Raw genomic sequence first — 23,745 nt, 5'->3', positions numbered from 1 at the left:
CAAAACATGGTCAGGTCAAAGTGTCTGAATAATTTTTGGTCCCAAATTTTTATACATTTTAGTGGTAGTCCACTGTATGAATAATGTTTGGATATAATATGTCACAGTTTACTTTATTTTGCTCTCCTCACATACATAAATGAACTATAGTGTCCTGCACCCACTAGTAAACAAATATAAAAAATTGTATCTGGTGTCTGAATAAGTTTTGGTTTGACTGTAAATGCTCTGATTATAAAAGTAAATAAAACAATCTGATATTTATAGATTTGTATACATTTCTCATCAAAGTTTCCATAATTTTTATTATATTCTGCCTTTTTTACTCATCTGATTGTGACATAGGAAAAGTGCAGAATCTGAAATATTTTCTTTTTATTTTGTTTTATTTTTTAATCCCAAAAAAAAAAAATCCAGATTTTTGATGTGATGTCAGACTTTTAGACCCCATTGCATGTAGAATTCAGAAGTCAATTCTATTCGTTTTGGCAGTTCATGAAATAGATCAGTTCCAAAACGTATTGACTCATTTCTTTCAGTCTCTGTGGGCCATTTTATACTTTTTTTTTTTTTTTTTTTAGCTAAATAATTAATTCTGCAATGGGTTATAACTCTTTTCAACTATTTAGTGTAAATTCATTAGCTCACCTTTGAAATCCTATTTTAAGTATTCGTTTTTGTACCAGACAAATATCCCGATTACAAAACAAATGATATCATTTTATATTTATAGATTTGTAAAGATATAGCCCCTTTAAATAGCATCAAAATAGTTTGCTTCTTTTTGTTAGTAGTTTGTAAAAGACTATCTTGACTGTAACCGCTTTGAAACTCAGGATTAAAGCTACTCATAATTTAAAGTAGCTTCACCCACACCAATTTAGACTGAAATGAATAAAGGGACATTGTTAAAACAGACAGAAGAGGGCGCTGTCAAACTTAATTCACACACAACTCAAAGTAATAGCCTTGCACAAAACTCCCCTTTATGAACTGGATTTCTCTTTGCTTCAAAATGATGAAACAGTCAATAATCAGTGGAAGTATTATGAAGAGGCTTTCCCAAACAATTTGATTAGAGTGAAATCAACTTTGTCTTTGTTATTATAAATAACCAGATTCAGTGTTTGAGAAATGCTAAGGTATGAAAGTGTCATATCTTCACAGTGCAAGAAAAAAGTTCACATACACACAGTAAACCGTACACACAGTACACACAGTAAACACAGTAAACCGTATTTAAATACGGGAGTGAATCCCCTAAATTATTGTACCGTGTGTGTGTGCGGACCACGACTCCATCCTGAAATTGCAATTGACAAAAGTCACTTTAAGCAAATCCTCCAAATCCCCCCCCCCCCCCCCCCCCCCCAGTTTTTTGCACAACACATAGAGACACAGGTAAGTGTAGATATAGCCTACATCCCTGATGCAGATCGTCATGATCGTGAAGTACATCATTAACAACTTGTTCGGTTTTCTTCCGTACACACTGCACAGAATTTTTGTAAATGTCACCACCTGCATTTTTGAGAGTTAATTTGGTTGTACTAAACTGTGTGTGAACAGAATTGAGAAGACATATTGACCAACAGACCAACATAACTGACCAACGGAAGAAACTGGCTCATCTTGTTTGTCAGGCTTTTAATTACCCTAGTAAAACATAAACTTGATTTAAACGTTTAGTTGCAACCTGAACTACACAATGCTTGGGTTGATTCAAGGTCAAGATGAAGACTAATGCTGCAAAAATGTCACCGGGCCATAAAATATCAATATGCAAACTAACTGTCAACCGGTGCTGACACGCTTCTGACAGGCTTTGAGTTTCACTCTTGGCTGTTTGTTTCTTCACTGAAGGTTGTCCAGGGGTTTGTATGTGAATGCGTCGTGTGCGCTCACGCTCACATGCACAAACACACGCATCCTCGCATTCTATGAATATCAAAGAGAAATGTCGGGATAAACTGGGAGCGCACATGGAAACGCTTAGAGGAAAAAACAGTTTCCACAGGATGCATAATGAGCAGTCTCAGATGTGGTGGCATGTCTGCGATTAGCCAAAGAGAAGGGCCGATCTTCTCTCTTAGAACCACAAGATGTTTTTAAATTATAAACCACTAATGGGCTGTGACTCCCAGAACCCCAGGAGAGAGAATCCCAGAGGAACATCTTATCATCTCCTCATCTCCACATCTGTCTATTTCTGCACTGTGTATTCATCATGATCTGCTTTTCAAATGGAGCCGCCTGCTAAATTAAAGGGTATAAATAAACAATCCTAAACTCCTCTCCTCTTTTCTTTTCTTTCCATTTCCCCTTTCCTTTCCTTTCCTTTCCTTTCCTTTCCTTTCCTTTCCTTTCCCATTTCAATTTCCCCTTTCCTTACCTTTCTATTTTCCATTTCCTTCCCCATTTCCCCTTTCCTTTACACATTAAAATCTTTTCCTTTGTTTCCCTTTTATTTCATTTATTTCAGACAAACTAAAATATAAAGCTTTATATTTCACCTTTGCATTCCCATTTCTTTTTATTTCCTTTACTTAAAACAATCCAAAATCTTTTCCTTTCGGTTTCCCCTTTCCCATTTCCCATTTCCCCTTTCCCCTTTCCCCTTTCCCTTTTACCCTTTCCTGAACTTTCCAATTTCAGTTTCCCCTTTCCTTTCCTTTCCTTTCCTTTCCTTTCCTTTCCTTTCCTTTCCTTTCCTTTCCTTTCCTTTCCTTTCCTTTCCTTTCCCCCTTTTCTTACCTTTCTATTTTCCATTTCTTTTCCCATTTCCCCTTTCCTTTACAAATTAAAATCTTTTCCTTTGTTTTCCTTTTTCTTTCCTTTCTTTCAAACAAACTAAAATATAGTATTCACAATTTCAGCTTCCCCTTTTTTTCCTTTACTTCAAAAAGCAAACCGAAATCCTTTCCTTTCCTTTCCTTTCCTTTCCTTTCCTTTCCTTTCCTTTCCTTTCCTTTCCTTTCCTTTCCTTTCCTTTCAAACAAACCAAGATATTTTCCTCTCATATTCCTCTACCAAAATCTTTTTATTTCCGTTTCTCCCTGTCTTTCCTGTTATTTCCCCTTTCCCATTTCCCCTTTTTGTTCCCATTTCCATTTCTAATTTTCTTTCCGTCAAACACTCTCTCATCTAATCTAATCTCATCTCTCCTCTCAGCTGAGGTAAAGTACTCTTCTACGCCGATAAATCCAGCGGCGTCTTTCGCGTCAGAGGATCTGCTGGATTAGGAGCGGTCGCATGTCGTTCGCGAGCCGCTTTATGAGTGACAGCTCGGCAAACTTTATAGAACATGTGTGGCCAATTATGAGCAGATTGCCTCTCCACATTATCAACTCTTGACATTTCAAACCAAACAAAAAAGACACTTCAGGCAGACAGTGCAGAAGAGAGGAGACCCTAGTCACTTTTCCAAAACAATGACAGAAATTCACATATACAACCTTCAATCACCATTAAAGTCCCTCTTCGCTGCAGACATTCACGAGAATGAACCCATTATGCTATCAGCTCTTGCCAGACCCTTTTTGGCTAAACTTAATACAACATCAATCACTTTGTATTACAGGGATGGTGTGGTCTAGCTGAAGCTCAAGGCTGGTAACCAAGAGGACCATGCAGGTTCAAACTGTGAACTATCACCAGTGTGATCTTCTGACCTATGACCTCAGGTTGCTTCAGGGGCTGCTTTGAGAAGACACATTAAGGGGCCGTTCACACAGAACGCGTTTTTCCATTCCAATATACTTTTCCATTTTTTACACTTGTATAACCGTGACGTGTAACCGTTGCGCTCGCGTCTTGTGTGTTTTGCAGCGTCTCGCGCATTACACAGCGTTTTAAAAACGCGGAGCTCAAGTTAAAATCTGGGGCCGGTTGCATAAACTGCTTAGACTAGTCTTAAAAGTTACTCATTAAGTTAGATCCTAACTTAAGTTACATAAAAGGTAGATTGTTCTAATTTGAATGGGAAAAGTAAGACTGATTACCTGGTAAGTAACTAACTGCTAGTTGGTCAAACTAGTTCTTAAGACACGGTCTTAACATAGTGGCTGAGTCTCGAGACCTTGCATTTTTTCCCCATTCCACAGCCCATGCAAAAAAGAAGCCACTAACAAAAACGTATTATGGTATTTTGTATGGTTTTGTACATGTACACTACTGTTCAAAAGTTTACGGTCAATAATACTTTTTTTTTTTAAAGAAATTAATTATTTTATTTAGCAAGGATGCATTCAATTGATCAAAAGTGACAATAAAGACATTTATAATGTTAAAAAATATTTCTATTTTAAATAAATCCTGTTCTTTTGAACTTTCATCAAAGACTCCTGAAAAAAAGTATCGGCTTCCACAAAAATATTAAACTGTTCTCAACATAATATTCATAAAAATCAGAAATGTTTCTTGAGCAGCGAATCCGCACATTCGAATGATTTCTGAAGGATCATGTGACACTGAAGACTGGAGTAATGATGCTGAAAATTCAGCTTTGCATCACAGGAATACATTTTTTTTATTATATTTGAATAGAAAACAGATATTTTACTGTAAATGTTAATAATATTTCACAATATTACTGTTTTTTAAAGGGTAATCATTCGGTACCATAGAAGACAAAGAATACCAAAACATGTTTTTTTTTTTTAAAATACCTTGGATTACCATTTAAATACCATGATTTAGAGTTTTGCATGTTTTGCAGACATGTTTTGCACCTTAGAGTACATGATCGTTAGATCCTTAGATCGTTTGGCAGATGCTTTTATCCAAAGCCACTTTCTGTTTTAATCAAGGTATATATTCGATCTGTATTATGCATTCTGTGTCATTGCATATTTCAAAGTACTGTACTTTGAAATCACCCTCCTTAAACATACTTTCACAACCGTGGAAAATCAAAGTTCTTTGCGGTCCTCCAGTGTCCTGTGATCCCAATCTGATAATTCATCGCTCTCTGTGTAATATTATTCATGCCTTCATCCGCGTCCTTATCAGTCACCAGTTCTCTCTGGCTGAAAGGTGTAACACGAATAGCGAATAGAGAAGAATAGCCACGCAGAGCAGCTGCAGAGGGTGCGATGCGTTCGGGACGTGTCTTCTCCATTCAGCCGCGCTCAGAGGAAGAATAGGGGGCGTTAGGACCAAGAGGTGCGTGTGTCTCTTTGAGGAAAGAACAAAGGCTGACATCTCCAAGATGAAAGCAGGGTGAAATCTAAACTAATCAAACCCAACGAGGCAGCTGGCCGGGGTTCAAAAAGCAGCCACACCAAGAAGTCATTTAAACTTTCATATTCGCTTCAGGCTCAAAGAAATCAGTTAGGGTGGGGAGCCAAAAGAAAAAAGAGAGTTCAAAAACCAACCTGGCGGAGAGTCAAACAGGTGTATTAAAGAAATCGTCCACCCCCAAAGGGTGGGTGGACCACAATCTGGTGCCTATTTCATTAATAAAGGCAGTCACAGCAAACTCTTCCAAAGGTTTGGACTCAAGAGCGTTTGCATAGCTGACGAGAAATATTTTCCCCCTCTAAAACTGTTATAAGCTCATATGTATTGAAATGCAATTTTAAAACAATGAAATGTGATTTTTTTTGTCTTTCCTAGATCATTTGAACCCTCTGGCGCTCTCCGCGTGCATGGCGGTTAAAAATGAATTGTTTTATTTTTTATTTCAATGAAAGGAATTGACTGTATTTTAGTTTGATAATGTTTTTATTTAATATGTTGTATTTTTAGGGGATTTTATGGTACTGCATTATATTTACGCAGTAGTTATAACCCATTTATTCACGCATTAAATTTCCAACTTAAACTGTCATAAATTTTGAATGTTTTGAAGCACAGACTTAAGTTTGATCTCTTTTTAAAGACAGCACTTGGCAAATTATTCCCAAGTCAAAGTCAAAAATCTAAATATGTTGTGTTCCAAATTTGAGCTTGATATCTAAAAAAATTAGCTTTCAGTAAGATTTTGTTTGGCTGCAGTACCAAAAGATTTCACTAGATGAAATTCGTCATTTTTGACCTCGAGGAGCACAAGTGTGACTATTTTTTTCAGGACCATTTAACCTTTTCGAATCATGTCCATGATTTTTTTGTGTGTGTTCACATAGAAAGTGCCAAAACCTTTACCAAGTTTCGTACCATTCCGATGAAGTAAAAAAAAAAAAAAAAAAAAAAAAAAAAAAACCTTAAAATTTTTCGGTCAAAAATGGCTGAAGAGCACCATAATGCTGAAAAAAGCATTTTTTTAAAAACATTTCACTGGAGCATCATTTACAGTGATCTAGTGAGGACAAGTTATAGAACTTATGACATACACAAATTTTGACTTAAAATCCCAAAGTCCATGGACACATTATGCGCTACACGCTTACCTTTTGAGTTCCATGAGTCAGAAACTCTTGTTCCTTTTAAAGGCATTTCAAAAGGGAGTTGAGTTCAAAGACTCCATTGGAGAGGACGGGGGGTTAGAGGAGATATTCTTTCAAATGCTCTCTATTTTTAAAGGTGCTATTGCTTGGAAGACATTTGCCCACAGGCGAAGTAACAAACGCTTACAAAGCAGAAAGTTAACGCTGGAAAAATGCTTTGATTTGACTTCAGTGAAGAAAGAAGCGAATGAGTGTTTTAACAAATGTTCACGGCTAACACGATCAGCTGAGAAAGTAAATACAGACACATTGAGACACTATTTCCCACATTTCTCAAATGAGAGGTTGTCTGAGAAAGTGATAAGGCCCTCAGGAGAATTTCATTTCTCCAAGGGTACTCTTTAATAGCTCAGTTATGATTCATGTAGCGTCAACAAGTGAAACGCCATTTCACTTCACTACTTCTGTAATCTGATGTGTATCTGTGTGAAACAGGATATTCTATGATAAAAAAAGGTAGCGTGGGGCTTGTTTTCTATCCTATCTGATAAAAATCTGGGTTAAAAAATGAGTCTAACATTGATGTTCGCAGGTACAGGCTGAAAATCTACATTTAGACTTTAAATATCAATTTGGATTCAAATGTTTGTCATACAATACCTTTATAAGGAACACAAATAGACACTAATACCCTAAGAGTATATATAAAGAGAGCTATACAGTATTGAAAGCCTGTTCCCACTTCCCGCCACAGAATAAAACATTTTAAAAGATAATTGCGACTTTTCATCTGACAATATAGCGAGATATAAAGTCAGAATTGCATGATATAAAGTCGCAATTGCGTGTTATGATTTGCGAGATATAAACATAAACTCGCAATTCTTACTTTATAACACGCAATTGTGAGTTTATATCATGCAATTCTGACATCTTTTCTCAGAATTGTGAGATATAAAGTCGCAATTGTGAGTTATAAAGTTCAAATGTAAGGAAAAAAGACTGACTCACAATTCTGACTTTATCACACGCAATTGCGACTTTATATCATGCAATTCTGACTTTATAACACACTATTGCGACTTCATATCATCAATTCTGACTTTATAACACAATATTGCGACTTCATATCATCAATTCTGACTTTATAACACACTATTGCGACTTAATATCATCAATTCTGACTTTATAACACAATATTGCAACTTCATATCATCAATTCTGACTTTATAACACAATATTGCGACTTCATATCATCAATTCTGACTTTATAACACACTATTGCGACTTCATATCATCAATTCTGACTTTATAACACAATATTGCGACTTCATATCATCAATTCTGACTTTATAACACAATATTGCGACTTCATATCATCAATTCTGACTTTATAACACAATATTGCGACTTCATATCATCAATTCTGACTTTATAACACAATATTGCGACTTCATATCATCAATTCTGACTTTATAACACAATATTGCGACTACATATCATCAATTCTGACTTTATAACACACTATTGCGACTTCATATCATCAATTCTGACTTTATAACACAATATTGCGACTTCATATCATAAATTCTGACTTTATAACACAATATTGCGACTTCATATCATCAATTCTGACTTTATAACACACTATTGCGACTTTATATCATAAATTCTGACTTTATAACACACTATTGCGACTTTATATCATAAATTCTGACTTTATAACACACTATTGCGACTTTATATCATAAATTCTGACTTTTTAACACACTATTGCGACTTCATATCATCAATTCTGACTTTTTAACACAATATTGCGACTTCATATCATCAATTCTGACTTTATAACACACTATTGCGACTTCATATCATCAATTCTGACTTTATAACACACTATTGCGACTTCATATCATCAATTCTGACTTTATAACACACTATTGCGACTTCATATCATCAATTCTGACTTTATAACACAATATTGCGACTTTATATCATCAATTCTGACTTTATAACACAATATTGCGACTTCATTTCATCAATTCTGACTTTATAACAATATTGCGACTTCATATCATCAATTCTGACTTTATAACACACTATTGCGACTTTATATCATAAATTCTGACTTTATAACACACTATTGCGACTTCATATCATCAATTCTGACTTTATAACACAATATTGCGACTTCATATCATCAATTCTGACTTTATAACACACTATTGCGACTTTATATCATCAATTCTGACTTTATAACACACTATTGCGACTTTATATCATCAATTCTGACTTTATAACACACTATTGCGACTTCATATCATCAATTCTGACTTTATAACACACTATTGCGACTTCATATCATCAATTCTGACTTTATAACACACTATTGCGACTTCATATCATCAATTCTGACTTTATAACACACTATTGCGACTTTATATCATCAATTCTGACTTTATAACACACTATTGCGAATTTATATCATCAATTCTGACTTTATAACACACTGTTGCGACTTTATATCATCAATTCTGACTATATAACACACTATTGCGACTTTATATCATCAATTCTGACTTTATAACACACTATTGCGACTTTATATCACTCAATTCTGACTTTATAACACACTATTGCGACTTTATATCACTCAATTCTGACTTTATAACACACTATTGCGACTTTATATCACTCAATTCTGACTTTATAACACAATTGCGGTTTTATATCACGCAATTCAGAGATAAAAAGTCAGAATTGCAAGATGTAAACTCGCAATTGTGAGGAAAAAAAGTCAGAATTGTGAATTAAAAAGTCCCAATTACCTTTTTTATTTTTATTCTGTGGCGGAAACAAGCTTCCATTATAAAGTCTATGTCAAGCAGCTCGGATGATTTGATCTTGTTGAGAAATGCTTGAGTTTATAGCTGACTTTGACAGGCGTTGGCATCTGAGCACAGTTTGAGACATTGTTGAGATCTGAAATTCAGGTGGAAACTTTAGCAGAAGTCTCCATTTGTTCTGCTATTAATCTCGTCGCTGCCGTCTAGAAACAGTTGAGATAATGAAGGTCTTATTAGTGATTTCTGTACCTGAGAGGCGTCTTGGCACGTCGCTGATGGTGGGCAGGCCCGTGGCGCGGGTGGAGGACAGCGGGGTGGTGGAGTGGATGGAGGGAGATGTCATTTGGCTCAGGTATGGAGTGTACGGCTGCTCGTAGGACCAGGGCGGAGAGGATTGTGCCTGCCGCGGATCTGTGAAGATGATAAATGAGACGACACCAGTCAGAGACGATGCCACGAGCACGATCAAAGATGCTTTTTCTGTGAGTGTGATTTATATGGCTGTCGATTTAACGCGTTAATTTAATTCATTAGCTGTGGGGAAAAATTACCTTAAAATTATGCATTTAACGCACCCAGGACCAACGAAATTGGTGACAAACATGAAGCAGTGCAACAACTCATGCCCCTGGATATTTATATCATGATGTAGTTAAGCAATATCACACAAGTAACAAGCGTGTGATATGTTTTGTCCCGAATAGCACAAGTTCAAATGTCATATTGATTTTATACAACAGTTAAATAAAAGTTAATATTGTGTCATATTTGAGACACAATATTGTCTGCTTTTGCATATTTCTGCCAACGAAAATATTACCTATACAGCCAGAGCAGAACTTTTGTGAGTCTCCGAGCAACACACAATAGTGCTTCCTTTCTGAATGAATCCGCGGTTTGAGCGAATCAATCGGGTGAACCAATGATTCAATGGGAGCCATTGGGTGTTTCTCAAACGGAAGAAAACGTCATCAAACGTCCACGTCATCAAACGTCGCTGAAGGCCGTCTCAGTTTGAAGGATCCTTAGAAGGCTCATTTTGAAGGATGTATCCTTCGCGGACTTAAATCACCCACAATCCTTTGCACATATTCCAATTCACAAAAATAAACTGACAGAAAACGAGTCGGTACTGAACTTGTCTGAGTTTATGATTAAATGTAAGACAAAAATAATGTTTTCGGACATGAAAGCAGATGCTATCTTTTGTTTTGGTGTAAATTAATCAACACTAAACTGACAATAATGTAAGCCAATGGGAGACACAGATATCTGTCATTCACTGTATTGCAATAATAAAAAAACAGTCTAAAATTAAGTTTTAATAGTATTTCCGTGCCGTGACCGCAGTGGCGGGAACGTGTGACGTAGCCATGCATGCGCTCTTACTAGACCGTCTTATTTATTATTCTAGCGTTTAATCGCTGAGGAGACACAAGCTTACAAGCCTCAGAAGGACTGGACTAGGTAGGACACAGTCTCGGGATGCAGCCTTCTGTTTGAGAAACACCCATGTACTTCGTTCCTGAATGAATCAGCCGTTTGAACGAATCGAATGAATAAATGACCTTACACATTCAGACATTTACCGCCACCTATACATTAAATTAATAATAAAATAATTAAAAGCAGTATATATATACTGCTTTAATTTAATTATTAATTTTATTAATCAATTCATAAATAATTATTAATACATTTTATTATATTTAGCTTATTAAATATAGAATATATGATATAATAATATAATATGACATATTCATCATTCAAAACAATTGAAATTACATAAATATTATTTAGATTATTATTTAGATTTAATGTAATTTTACTGCATATTTGTATTGACTATAATGTTTTATATATAATTTATTTTACATATAATTAATACATTTCTTATATTTTTGGGTAACTAGGACATGTTATTGAGGTTCACCCTTAGAAGAGTCCTTCTTTATGAGCCACATTTAAAAAGACTCATTGTGCACACAAAGTGGGTGACCTTTCTTTTTATAACAATATGAAGACCAAGACCGAGCTGACTAGTAGAAAAGGCCATGGTATGTAAATAGCTTAATCACATTCAGAGCCAAGAACGGTTTCCTGTTTGCTTTCTACAGTATTCTAGTAAACACAGCGTCTGCTCCGACAGGAGTGGGACTGGAGACCATCCAAGAGAATGGCAAACATTATGCAAACTCTAAAGCTGAGCGCATATGTGAAATAAAATAAAAAAATACCCCAAGCTCCAATATGCCAAAAGTGAAGCAGGAACTAATGAAAATATTTGGACAAATGTAATGGAATTAAAGCAATAGTTCACCCAAAAAAGAAAACCTGTCATTATTTACTCACTCTAATGTCGTTCCAAACCCGTAAGCTGTTATTTTTTCCGTGGAACAAAAAAGAAAAGGAATCTTCATTAATCTTCGCCAGAACCTGTTGTGTGTGATTTGAGAGCTATACAACGGAGGGGGAGATTTAAAATTGAGTCTGTTCCTCACTTAAAACTGTCATATGATTTCTGAAGCCTTCAAAAATGTTGTAAAAATCATTCTTCTATGCTGCTTTGTTGTTGTCTGGCCAAGAGAAGCATACAAATTCTTCAAAACATCTTTTGTGTTTCATGGAAGAAAGAAACTCGGGTTTTTGGGATGACATGAGGGTGAGTAAATAATGACTTTTCGTTTCTGGGTGAACTATCCCTTTAAGGTGATGTAAGCAGCCAATCCCAAACAAAGATAATGCCTCGTTCCAGTAAAAGTAGACAAAGGGATCTGAGACTGTCAGACCTGGCACGTCTATCCGTATCTCCATGTTTAAATCTGATTCACTCTGAAAACCACTGTGTGGCATTTCTATTTCTTGCATCATGAAGCTTGCCTCTCACCCACTCTCTTTTATCTCTGCAGGCTTATCTTCGGCAAATGCCTTGAATAAACCTACCTGTTCTCCAAATACAGATGCTTGTACAGTACACAAACCAAGCGGCTCGCCATTAAAGATCACGCCAGACGAAGGCTGACGGCCAGACAGACTAAAATATCTGCGTTAAAGGGAAAGGAAAATGCCTGGGCCGGTTTACCTGAGATCTGAGTTTGCCCCTGTGGATTGAAGGAGTTCGGCGTGGCGTTGAGAGACGGCCGGGGACTCTGGGTTTGCACGGCAACTCTCATGCTGGTCTGGCGTAAACGCTCTAACTCGCTCAGGCGCTCGGAGAACAGCGGCGGTTTTGGGGGGTCTTCCATTTTCTGTCTGTGTCCTACCGAACAATATCAGACAGAAATTGCAGTTAATACACCTATACTGCCCGGTTCTGACCAACTTTAAAGGGATGTTTTGCCCAAGAATGAAAAGTCTATCATCATTTACACACCCTCGTGCCGTTCCAAACCTGTGTTTTTCTTTTTTTTCCTTGAAGAAACTCAAAAAGAGATGTTATGCAAAATGTTCACGCTGCTCTTTACTATACAGTGAAAGTAAATGGGGATGTAGCATTAAAAAAAAGCACTGTAAAACTAGTCCATGCTCCATATTTAAAGTCTTTTTGAAGTGATATGAACGTTTTGTGTGACGGACAGATATAAACTCAAACAAAAATGTACATTTTGGACACAAATCTATCCTATGGCTTCAGAACACTTGCAGTTTAAGCACAAAAGTGGTACTTTATGGTTTCTTTGGTTCATTGTATGGAAAAGAGCAAGTTTGTAGATTCCCCAAAATATCCAGAGTGAATAAATGATGACAGAACTATCATTTCGGAGCAAATTTCACTTTTAAAGGGATAGTTCAGCAAATTATGAACATTCTGTCATCATTTACTGACCCCCATGTTGTTGCAAACCTATGTTTTTTCTTTTTTTATAACAATGAAAGTGAATGGGGAAACTGGTGTCACAAAAAAGCGCCGTAAAAGTACCGTAAAACTAGTTCATGCTCTACATTTCTTAAGTCTTCTGAAGTCATACAATAGTTTTGTGTGACGAACAGATGCAAATGAAACAATGAGATTTCAGAGCTACAAATAAGAACAAACATTTTGATACATTTATTGTATTATTGAGTATTTTTATGGTAGTTTTTATGGTGTTTGATCACTGTTTACTTTTATTGTATGGAAAAGTGAAGTTTAAAGATTCTCCAAAATGTCTTGGAATGGCATTTGGATGAATAAATGTTATATTATTATGCTTATGTTATATATATATTAAGTCTTTGAAGAGATGCAAATGAGCCATTGAGATTTCGTCAAGCTTAAATTTCGAACATAAAGCAATCGTATGGCTTCATATGTGAAGTATGGACTATTTCTGTGGTACTTTTATTAGTTTGCCTATAAAAGATCAGTTTGTAGATTACCCAAAATGTATTAAAATGACAAAGAGAATACATTATGACAGAACTGTCATTTTTGGGTGAACTACACTATTAAAGGGACAGTTCACCAAATAATGAACATTCAGTCAGCATCTACACAACCTCAAATTGGTAAAACCTGATATAGGGGAACAGACCAAAAATTCATTAGAAATCGATATTTACTCTTCTGCCTTTTGAAGTGTAAATCTGAGATCTACAGCCGAAGGCAAGATTAAAATGACTGTTCCTCTATTCCTACCAAAAAGTTATTGAATGACATCAGAAGACATGAAATAAAGCACACAGGTTGAATAAAATACATTATTATGCTTTTATCATAAATATTATGGTACATCCATAGACATTTTTTTTTTGAACGACACGAGGGTGAGTAAATGTTTCACATTTGGGTTAACTGTCCCTTTAATGGACAACCAACAATAAAACTTCATTATTTACCAAACATCACAGCAAAAGAAATGTGCAGATCAGTGTGTGGGTCAGACGCATCAGCGATCTCTGAATCTCTAATCACAGAGATCTCAGTTTTCACAATAGCGACCAGCACACAAAAGGAGGGGAAGTAAATCGACTTTCTACCTTGCCCGTACATGTTGTTGTTTTACACCGTGGCATCCATCCAAAAGAATTCACCGTCAAATTACACAACTGCTTTATTTCCCTATTATACCTATCATGCTTGAAAGTATGTCTGTGAGTCACGACAAAAGAATGACTCGCCAATGTTTATTCATTCATTTCCCATAAAAGAGGACAGACTCAATCCTCTATCCTGCAATAAAGAGTACGAGTCACGCCATGCCCCCACGTCCACCCCCTTCCCGGCTCGGACCGATCACACGTGAACCACCCCTTCCAGTTCATACCGAGCTCAACATCTCTACTAATTTCATTGGAACCTCACTGTTGTGTCAATACCTGAGATGAATATGTGTTAAAGAGGGACTTTGTGAGTCTTTTTTTCCGTGCTTGTCTGTCTAGGCCTGGTTGGTTGCCCTGAATAGCTTGTAAAGTAAATATCGCACAGAAGAAAAGAGCAACTCCTGCAAAAGCTTGGCTGCTCTCCAGTTGGTTCGAGACAGAGCTACCTCCAATCTTGCAAAACCTGATTGTGCTCTGGAGTTCAGTTGAGCAAACACAGCTCCTCATTCACAGGCCAATGTTAGCCGCACACAAGAGCACTTTGCGTCGGGAGCGTGAGTAATTCCCTCAAAGTATTCCCTCTCACTACGCTATAAAAGAAACAATCAATAAAAGGGAACCGGTTTCATTTAGTTTAAGGGGCCGACATGAATCTGGCCTCTGTGTGTGTGTGTGTGTGTGTGTGTGTGTGTGTGTGTGTGTGTGCATGAAGGTGAGCTGATTGCACATTATTTATTGTGAGTGACCAAATCTGCCAATATTTTCCCCCAAATGAAAATTTACGAGAGATAAGAAGGCGCAGTTTCACAGACAAGGCTTATGGTGCTTTTCCACAGCATAGTACGTCTCGGTACGGCTCACTTAAATAGTACCACCTCGGTTGAGGTACCAATACCAAAATGTGACATGTAAACACTGCAGATAACTGATTGGTCAGAGAGAATCGTCACTACCAGCCTCATTGGATTTGCGACACGAGACACCAAACCCGAACGCCTTGAATTTTTTGTTTCAATGGCAACACTATCAATGCCGAAATAAACTGCAGCAGTCAGGTGGTACAACTAGAGCTCTTCAAGTTGTTCATCATTATTGTAATTTTATGTGCTTTGAGATTTGAAGTAAGTCTTTCGTGACGCTTTGCAGACTCTGCTGTGTGAGTTCATGTGTTTTGAAGGAGGCGTGGCTTTGGAGATGCTTTGAAGAGAGGGTGGGATCGCATGCTTTCAAAGCTAGCTTGCTATTGCTAGCCTCTCTGAAATTGCCTACCCTACCTTTAAGTTGCTTTTATAAACGTGCCTTAGAAAAAACATTAATGGTGTGCATCTTGAGACAAAACAATGGCAGTGACATACTTTAAGATATTGAGTTAAGACAGCTCAAACATGCATTTTAGTCTGGGACTATTGTCGGTGAAACTGGGAAAAAGTGGCTGTAAAATTCAGCAAGGGTTACATATTGCAAACCGCTGATAAATACATCAATACATAATGTAAAGGTATTTGTGAGTCTTCAAACTCAAGTCAAGTCACCTTTTTTCTATAGTGCTTTATACAGCACAGCAGTGGTTCTCAACTCTGGTCCTGGTGGCCCTCCAACACTGTACGTTTTGGGTATCTCCTTTGTCTGACAGACCCATCTCAGGTCTTGGATTGTCTACTCATGAGCTGATGACCTGGGTAAGGTGTGTGTGATTATTTGGGGGCAGGACCAGGGTTGAGAACCACTGCGATACTGTTTGGGCTGCATTCAAAATCGCATACTCTCTTGAGTAGGTAAGTAATTATTTCACGACCACTAATAAAAAAATATGTTCTTTTACTACATCTGCCCTGTTACCCTTATCATGTGACCTACCAGCGTCAGATACGTCGTTTCACTGTCATTCATAAATCCTCTCCCGTGGCCTCCCGTGGGATAGTAAAGTGTCTATCGTATGCACACTTCAGAATCTCACAGGAAGAAGTCGGTCATCCATGTGCTTTTTGCCAACTCTTTTATGAGTACTGTGAATTCGGACATACTTCTTTTGTCACTGTTTTGCTGCTGCTATATATTTTGCTGCTGCTAGAGAGATCTTTTTAAGATTTTCATGAGAAATGTTTATCAGGAGATTTCGGTAACACTTTACAATTAGGCCTCATTTGTTAACATTAGTTAATGTATTAACTAACATGAACTAACAATGGACAATACATTTGTTACTGTATTTATTAATCTTTGTTCACATTAGTTCATAAAAAATACAGTTGTTCATTGTTTGTTCATGTCATTTCCAAGTGCATTAACTAATGTTAACAAATACAAAATTAGATTTTAATAATGTATTAGTAAATGTTGAGAACAAGTAAAAAAAAAAAAAAAGATTATAAATGCTGTAACTATTGTTCATTCTTAGTTCATGTTAACTAATGTAACCATATTGTAAAGTGTTACCAAGATTTATGACTTATGATTACAGACATTGGTTATTTTGACACTCATAGAAATGGGACACATATAGAATAGGGACACATATAGAAATGTTTGATAACCCAAATATTTCCATTTAAGGCATTTATCAGACACTTTTATCCAACACAGCTTACAGAAATGGAAATCACTTTCATCACTGTCTACTGTGTCTTATGAACATGTTCTAAGCACCGTTGAAGAGGACAGAAGCAAAAGACTTTAGGATTTGAAATTTGCCAAATTTCCAGGATGAAAAAAAGGGATGCGAATGATTCAGCATGAACGGGAGGAAAATCCCTAATGCTCATATCCTATGAGACATGCAGTATCCCCTTATGTTTACATCAGTGCTAAAAACATCTCTCAACGGTAGAGCTCAAATATTCAAATAAACACGTCTCCAATAAAGTAAAAGGATCCTGTCATGGCAAAAATGTTGAATATTTCATTTAAGGCTGCACTGTAAAAAAATTGCTGTAGTTATGCAGCTGTTTGCCAGTAACTTACTGTAGATTTAAATTGATGTATATTTACTGGCAACAGTTTGTTCAAAGTTAAATGAACATTAAACAAGAACAAGTCTCTGTCTTTACAGAATAAAATGATAAAATAACAATCTAATGCAAAGCATTCTGGGAACCAGAAATCTTCATCAACCTTTTTCTGTTTTTTTCCTTCAGATTTTGGTTCCCAGAATGCTTTGCATGAGGCTGTTATTTTAGTTTTATTCTGTAAAGATAAAGACTTGTTAATATTTAATGTTCATTTAACTTTGAACAAACTGTTGCCAGTAAATAACAACAATTTAAAACTACAGTAAGTTACTGGCAAGCAGCTGCCAGTAATACTGTAATTTCTACAGATTTTTTTTACAGTGTGAGAAACAAAACTGCTTCGGCAGGGGAAAAAAAATAAAGTAGTCTTATTTCTTTGTTTTCATGCAAAAACGCCTTGATAAATAATACGAGTGTATAAACACTGCGTGCCAGCAATGCTATGTTAAATTGCCATATGATAGTGGCGTGACCCACAATAACACCCTGCGCTCATTAAACACCAGCACGCTTTCAACATCAAATATCAGTCAGAGAGCATCAATCACGCCTCGGCGACACAGGGAATAAAACGCATGGAAGAAGAAAGGGAAACATACATCCGTCTAGGTTTCATTTCTTTAATTGCTGTGGCGCGGAGGGCCGACTCCTCTGAAGAGTGAAACAATGGATTATTTCACATGGCAGATCTCACGAAATTAGCAAAAAAGGGGGGGAAAGGATTTTTAAGGACAGGATGAGGCCGAACGCCCGCTCAGTCGAAGGATCAGAAGTAGACGGAGAGGGGGAGAGAAATGGAGAAAGCTGACGGCAGCCAAGCAGAGCTGGAGTTTTGCCAGTCGCCTGTGTGGTCCGTGTGTTTCGAGCTCCAGGAAGTGAACTACGCCAAGAAGGGGCACACATGCTACTAGAGCTTTAGAAATCGATGGGCCGACTGCAACAATCAGACACCATGCAACCGTACTACTACCAAACAACCAAACTTTTATTTCAGGGCCAACACGTATTTGTTTGAGGGGTGATCCGGGGCCAGAACAACTCGGTGCCGTAATGTACTGTAATTGGATGTGAAGTAACAAAAAAAAATCCTCTATTTGCCTCATGTGTATCATAAATACAACATGCGCATTAGGACATGGCTCTTCTACTGAAGATGATCTATGCATCTCAGATTAGTTGCTATCATATTTTAGTGGAGGTCAGAGTGCTTCTGTTTTGTTGTGATGACACAACTGGAGTTAATGCACAAGGGTTGTTGTGTGTGTGTGTGTGTGTGTGTGTGTTAGAGATGGGATTTATGGCTCTTTGAGGAGATCCGGATCTTTGCGATCCGTTCCTTTCAAAGAGCCGTTCAAAAGAACGGCTCTTTTGGCTCTTTTTAAATATTTAGTCAGTTTAAAGAAGCCAGCTTGGGGGAATCTCAGTTTATCCTGGAAATAATCACTGGGAGGAATGATGAGGTGAGATTTGTAGTCAATTAATTAAAACTCAGATATCACACACCAATATCTGAGTTTGAATTATTCTGAAATATTGATTATTACCTCATTTGTCATGTGTGGACTATATTCCATAGGGTTGCACAACATCCCTCTGCTTAGAAAGTGATATCACTATTTTGGATTTACCTTTAGTACAAAGTATGTGTATGTGTAAAGCTATGTTGACTTATGTTATTCATACAATACCACAAGAACATTTTGATAAAAAACAAAAACTATTTAAAGTTGTAAATATATACTGTAGATACAATAACATGAACACAAAATGCAATGTAAATAAATACAAAGCAGTTCCTTTGTATTTATTTACAAAGGAGCTTAGTGTTACTTTAGTGGGGTTTTATTTATTTTTTTAACTGGAGTAACCATGTGACGGCATAAGTCATTGGCTCTGCTCCTACCCAATGACAGCACGTAGGGTTTTTTCCCACTGGAGTACTCACGTAAAGGATGCGCGCGCGTGCACAACTATCATCATGCTGTTAGGCAGTAGCACCCCTGCGCTGGGTGCGCCCCTTCCCCTATAACTGAGGAGCTAATTTGTGTGCATCTGTGTGAAACACGCATGAAAAAAGAACGACAGAAAGAACGGCTCCCCTCCAGCCGCGACTCGGCTCCCATCGTTCATGTTTATGAGCCGTTCAAAAGAATCGGTTCGTTCGCGAACGTCACAACTTGTGCTACTGTTGAAAAGTTAGTACGTGAAAGGGTCAGTATGTTTTTTTAAAAAAGAAATTAACTCTTTTATTCAACGAGGATGCATTAAATTGACTAAATTCACCAAAGAATCCTGATTTTTTTTATCATGGTTTCTACAAAAACATAAAGCAGCAAAACTGTTCTCAACACTGATCAAATATAATGTTTCTTGAGTAGAAAATCTGCTTATTAGAATGATTTCTGAAGGATCATGTGACACTAAAGTCTGGATTAATGATGCTGAAAATTCAGCTTTCATCACAGGAATAAATTACATTTTAAAGTATATTCAAATAGAAAACATTTTTCTTAAATTGTACTAATATTTCACAATTTGACTATTTAACTATTTTTGTCTGGAGGGGATATTTGTTTTCAATGACTACAAGTTCAATTAAACCTTCAAAATATTAGGAAAATATTGGTAACACTTTATTTTAAGCTAACACGTTACTACATGTACTTACTATAGTAATAACAGTAAATTATGTATAATTACAAGTAACTAACCATAACTCTATAGTAAGTACATGTAGTTAATTATTATTACTCACTACTTATTTGAGTAAGTATATTGTAACTACGTCACCTTAAATTAAAGTGTAATCAAAATATTTTATTTGTAAAATATAATATTTGTGGGAAGAACAAATTATATTTTATTTTTATTTAAAAAAGGTATTTTATTTAACAAAACTAAAGCTACAGATTTTATTTTACTATGCAGAAAAAAATACAAGCTCACAGGAAAAAGCATATGACTACAACATAATCAGTTATTCATATTTTGTTGGTTCTCTCATGTTTTTGCATGTGTTCATAATTTCTTTGTATGACAGCCTGGCCAAAAATGATGTTAGCACAATTTGGCATGTTTCATTGCTTAGTCACAAATAAAACAGTTGTCTACAAGTACAACTATGCAATTTGGCTAGCAATAGCAAGCTAGCTTTGAAAGCATGAGATCCCACCCTTTCTTCAAAGCATCTCCAAAGCCACGCCTCCTTCAAAACACATGAAAGCGTAAAGCCAGAGCAAACAAAAACGTCACGAGAGACGCTGTTAAACTACCTCATGTCTCAAAGCACATAACACTACAATAATAATGAACATAAACAGCTTAAAGAGCTTTAGTTGTACCACCTGACTGCTGCAGATTCATTTCGGCGTTGATAGAAACATACACATAAAAACTAGGGCTGTCAGTTAAGCGCGTTATAAACGGCGTTAATGCAAACCCATTTTAACGGCTTTAATTTTTTTATCGCACGATTAACGGTCTTTTTGGCCTAGCAAATTTTGTCGTTTTTTTCACATGCTTTTGCAACAGGACGCGGCATGCGCGGCGCTGCGCTATGAAACCCATTCATTTCAATGGCTTGCGCCGCGCGAGGACGTTTTGAAAGCGCAAGCGGATCTAGCTAGACCGTAAACAAAACAACAGGCACGCCGCACACACCTGTTTGGGCTTGCGAGCCGGCCAAATAGTAGGTTAACGTTACGTTTTGAGTGGGTGACGAGCGCGAGACGCCGAAATGGATGCCAATAAGATTCTGAATGGAAAGTTTACTTTTAAAAAGGTGCCAAATGGTTCCATTGACAAGACCAAAGTGATCTGTGTGTTTTGTCGTTGTGAACTGAGCTATCATCATCGCAGCACGTCCAGTCTGAAATACCACTTCAGCACACACACACACACACACACACACACAGCTGATGCGAATTCTCCGCCCCCTCGTCAATATCAGGACCTCGTCAGTATTTCTTTCACCCTTTTATTGATGGACAGTGTTACATTGTTTGAGAGATTATTTGCTCCAAGTGAGAATGTTAGTGTGAAATTGAACACAGTATATGCCAATGTTGTTTTCAATAAAAAAAAAACATTTGCACAAAGCAAGCCAATCCACTTTTCCATGTTGATAAGAGCATTAAAATGAGAAAAAAGAATGGGACAAAAAGAAATCAAGAGACATTTAGAATAGATAAAAATGTGCGATTAATCGCGAATTAACTATGACATTAATGTGATTAATTGCGATTAAATATTTTAATCATTTGACAGCACTAATAAAAACGCATATATCCGAGTCTGAGGACGTGAACAGCTCCGGGCAGAACGTCACGGGTTGTGATCTTGTAATTACGGTCATGACACGGCGTGAACGCAGCATAAGCTCATTGTTTTGGTTCAGGAGGAACTGTAAAAGGATGTTCGGAACCAATGCAATGAACATTTTTTGGTCTTGAGACTTCCAGAGAAGATATATTTGCATATTTTCAACCAGTATGACAAAATGTGTTTATAAAAAAATTGCCTACCCTACCTTTAATGCATGCTCAGAGACATAATTTGAGGCTCAATGTTGATATTCATCATCTAGTGATAATTGCAGTATATAAATAAAGCTATTGCTGTTGGTAGAACACTTTATGGCTTCTATCAAAAACACCGGGTTATACAGAAGTTCCTTTTCACTTAACATGCTAGTAGGCAGTAGACAGCATGTCTGTTCTGGAACAGAGCAACAACTGTTGTAATTATATTAGTTTGATATTAGCATTCCTTAAAAATATCTGAGCATGCATAATCCTAAAACAGCCAAATATATTGCTAGTCATGTGTAACCATCTATTGCTGATAGATAACATCACGTTTCTGTGCCAACACTAACAGTCACGTACTTGTCTTATATCACTTCATTTGAAAGTGTTCTTGAGGAAAGTACAAGCAGATCTTTCTTATGCAAGCCATCCTTATATAGGTTTATTTACAATGGCCTGTGTTGGCTTTTATCTGAGAGGCCTACCGTATGTGTTTTGTGTGCATTCACCTGTCTGGACTCGCAGAGCGACGTTCAAAGAGAGAGAGAGAAACATCACAGGTTCACGGCTAATGCTCATTTCAGCACTGAGCAATTAGAGCGGCTCCGCGCAAACCGCAACGTAAACAATCTGGCTCAATGGAAGATTTTATGTGCAACATATTGATTGTCAAAAGCTGTTATGCAAACAATACACTGAAACATGTGGCGGCACAACGCTGAGGCTGCAAAAGAAAGATTTGTTCGTTTCGTTGGCCTGTGAAAGCATTAAAGCATTATATTCAAGTGAGTATTATATTCAAGTGGAAAATGCATTTATTTTTATTACAGGAAATGTTATTTAGATTTTAATATATATACATATAAACATTTTCTGGTGGAAAATATATATTTAGTCGTTATATCAATATATTTAGTTTTGATTCAACCTCAAAATAGCACAAGCAGGTGATTATGATATTATTATGTAGTATTTTGTGATATTAATGTGCTGTTTTTGGTTGTTATGTGAGTAAAAGTCCAATCAAACGTGCCTTTTATCACAGGATCCTTTAGAAACTGAATGAGAAAAAAGGCGGACTGACTCCATCTGAAGAACATTTACACCGTTTACCGTCCTGCTCTATGAAACGTGTTTGGCTGAGTTCTGCATGAGACAATAGCTCTTTTCCAGCCGTCTTCATGGCAGTCAAAACACAGCGTCACGGATCATCTTGGCAAATACCTTTTTAAAAACAAGCCATGTTTTCCATCTCCCCAATGCGAGGTGGCATTAATTAACAGAGCCAACACAGGCAAAGCAGGGAACTTTAGTGTGCGCTTTTCACATGCTCTAAATTGCATGGAATTACCTTTATAAAAACAGTCTAGATTGTGCAACTTAAAATACTTTCTTATTTTTAAGTGACGTTTCAGTGACACCACATCACAGCAATTCAGTACAGTCTAGTAAAGAATGATTCTGTATATATTTTTGAAGAAAATTATTTTATAATTAAGAAAATATGAGTGGGTGTGGGTTGCTATGCTGTTCTGATCATTTTTGGCACATTTCTAGGTGGTTGCTTAATGTAAAAAAAAAAATATATATATATATATATATATATATATATATATATATATATATATATATATTCTGGTGTCTAGAAAACTATGTGGGATTTTTTTTTGTGTGTTAACTAAAACTAAAAGGTCTATAAAACATGTCAAAACTCCACGAAGTACAACAAGCGTATGGGTGAGAAGAACACTTGTTTAAACAGCATTCACACCGGGAAATTTGACTGCACATCACATTTCTGACATTATTGGTTTCGCTTGCAATCGTAATGCAAAGGATCGGTCTACGAGGCATTAATTAAGCCTTTAAATAAAAGGGTTATCAAGCTATTTACACTGTAAAATACACTAAAAAAGCCTGAACCGCGACAGGAGTGGAGCGGACGAATTCTTTAATAGTC

General features: G+C 36.7%; 1 protein-coding gene across 3 annotated transcripts in view; it reads right to left on the bottom strand.

The window, feature by feature from the left end:
• Positions 1-23,745, bottom strand: part of runx2a (RUNX family transcription factor 2a) — a 68,334-nt gene that overhangs the window by 1,468 nt on the left and 43,121 nt on the right. For 2 of the 3 annotated variants that reach the window (XM_056255945.1, XM_056255944.1), the window contains exons 6-7: positions 12,312-12,488; positions 9,479-9,640 (exon numbers count right to left, since the gene is read on the bottom strand). In XM_056255945.1, coding sequence (XP_056111920.1) covers positions 9,479-9,640; positions 12,312-12,488 — 339 coding nt within the window. The remainder of the gene's footprint in view (positions 1-9,478; positions 9,641-12,311; positions 12,489-23,745) is intronic. The other variant, XM_056255946.1, reaches the window with a different exon arrangement.

Source organism: Rhinichthys klamathensis, unplaced genomic scaffold, assembly GCF_029890125.1.
Source record: "Rhinichthys klamathensis goyatoka isolate OS25496 unplaced genomic scaffold, OSU_Roscu_1.1 h1tg000123l_1, whole genome shotgun sequence".
Classification (NCBI taxonomy): Eukaryota; Metazoa; Chordata; class Actinopteri; order Cypriniformes; family Leuciscidae; genus Rhinichthys; species Rhinichthys klamathensis.
Note: the sequence above shows the minus strand (reverse complement) of the source record. Positions and strands in the feature narration are given on the sequence as shown.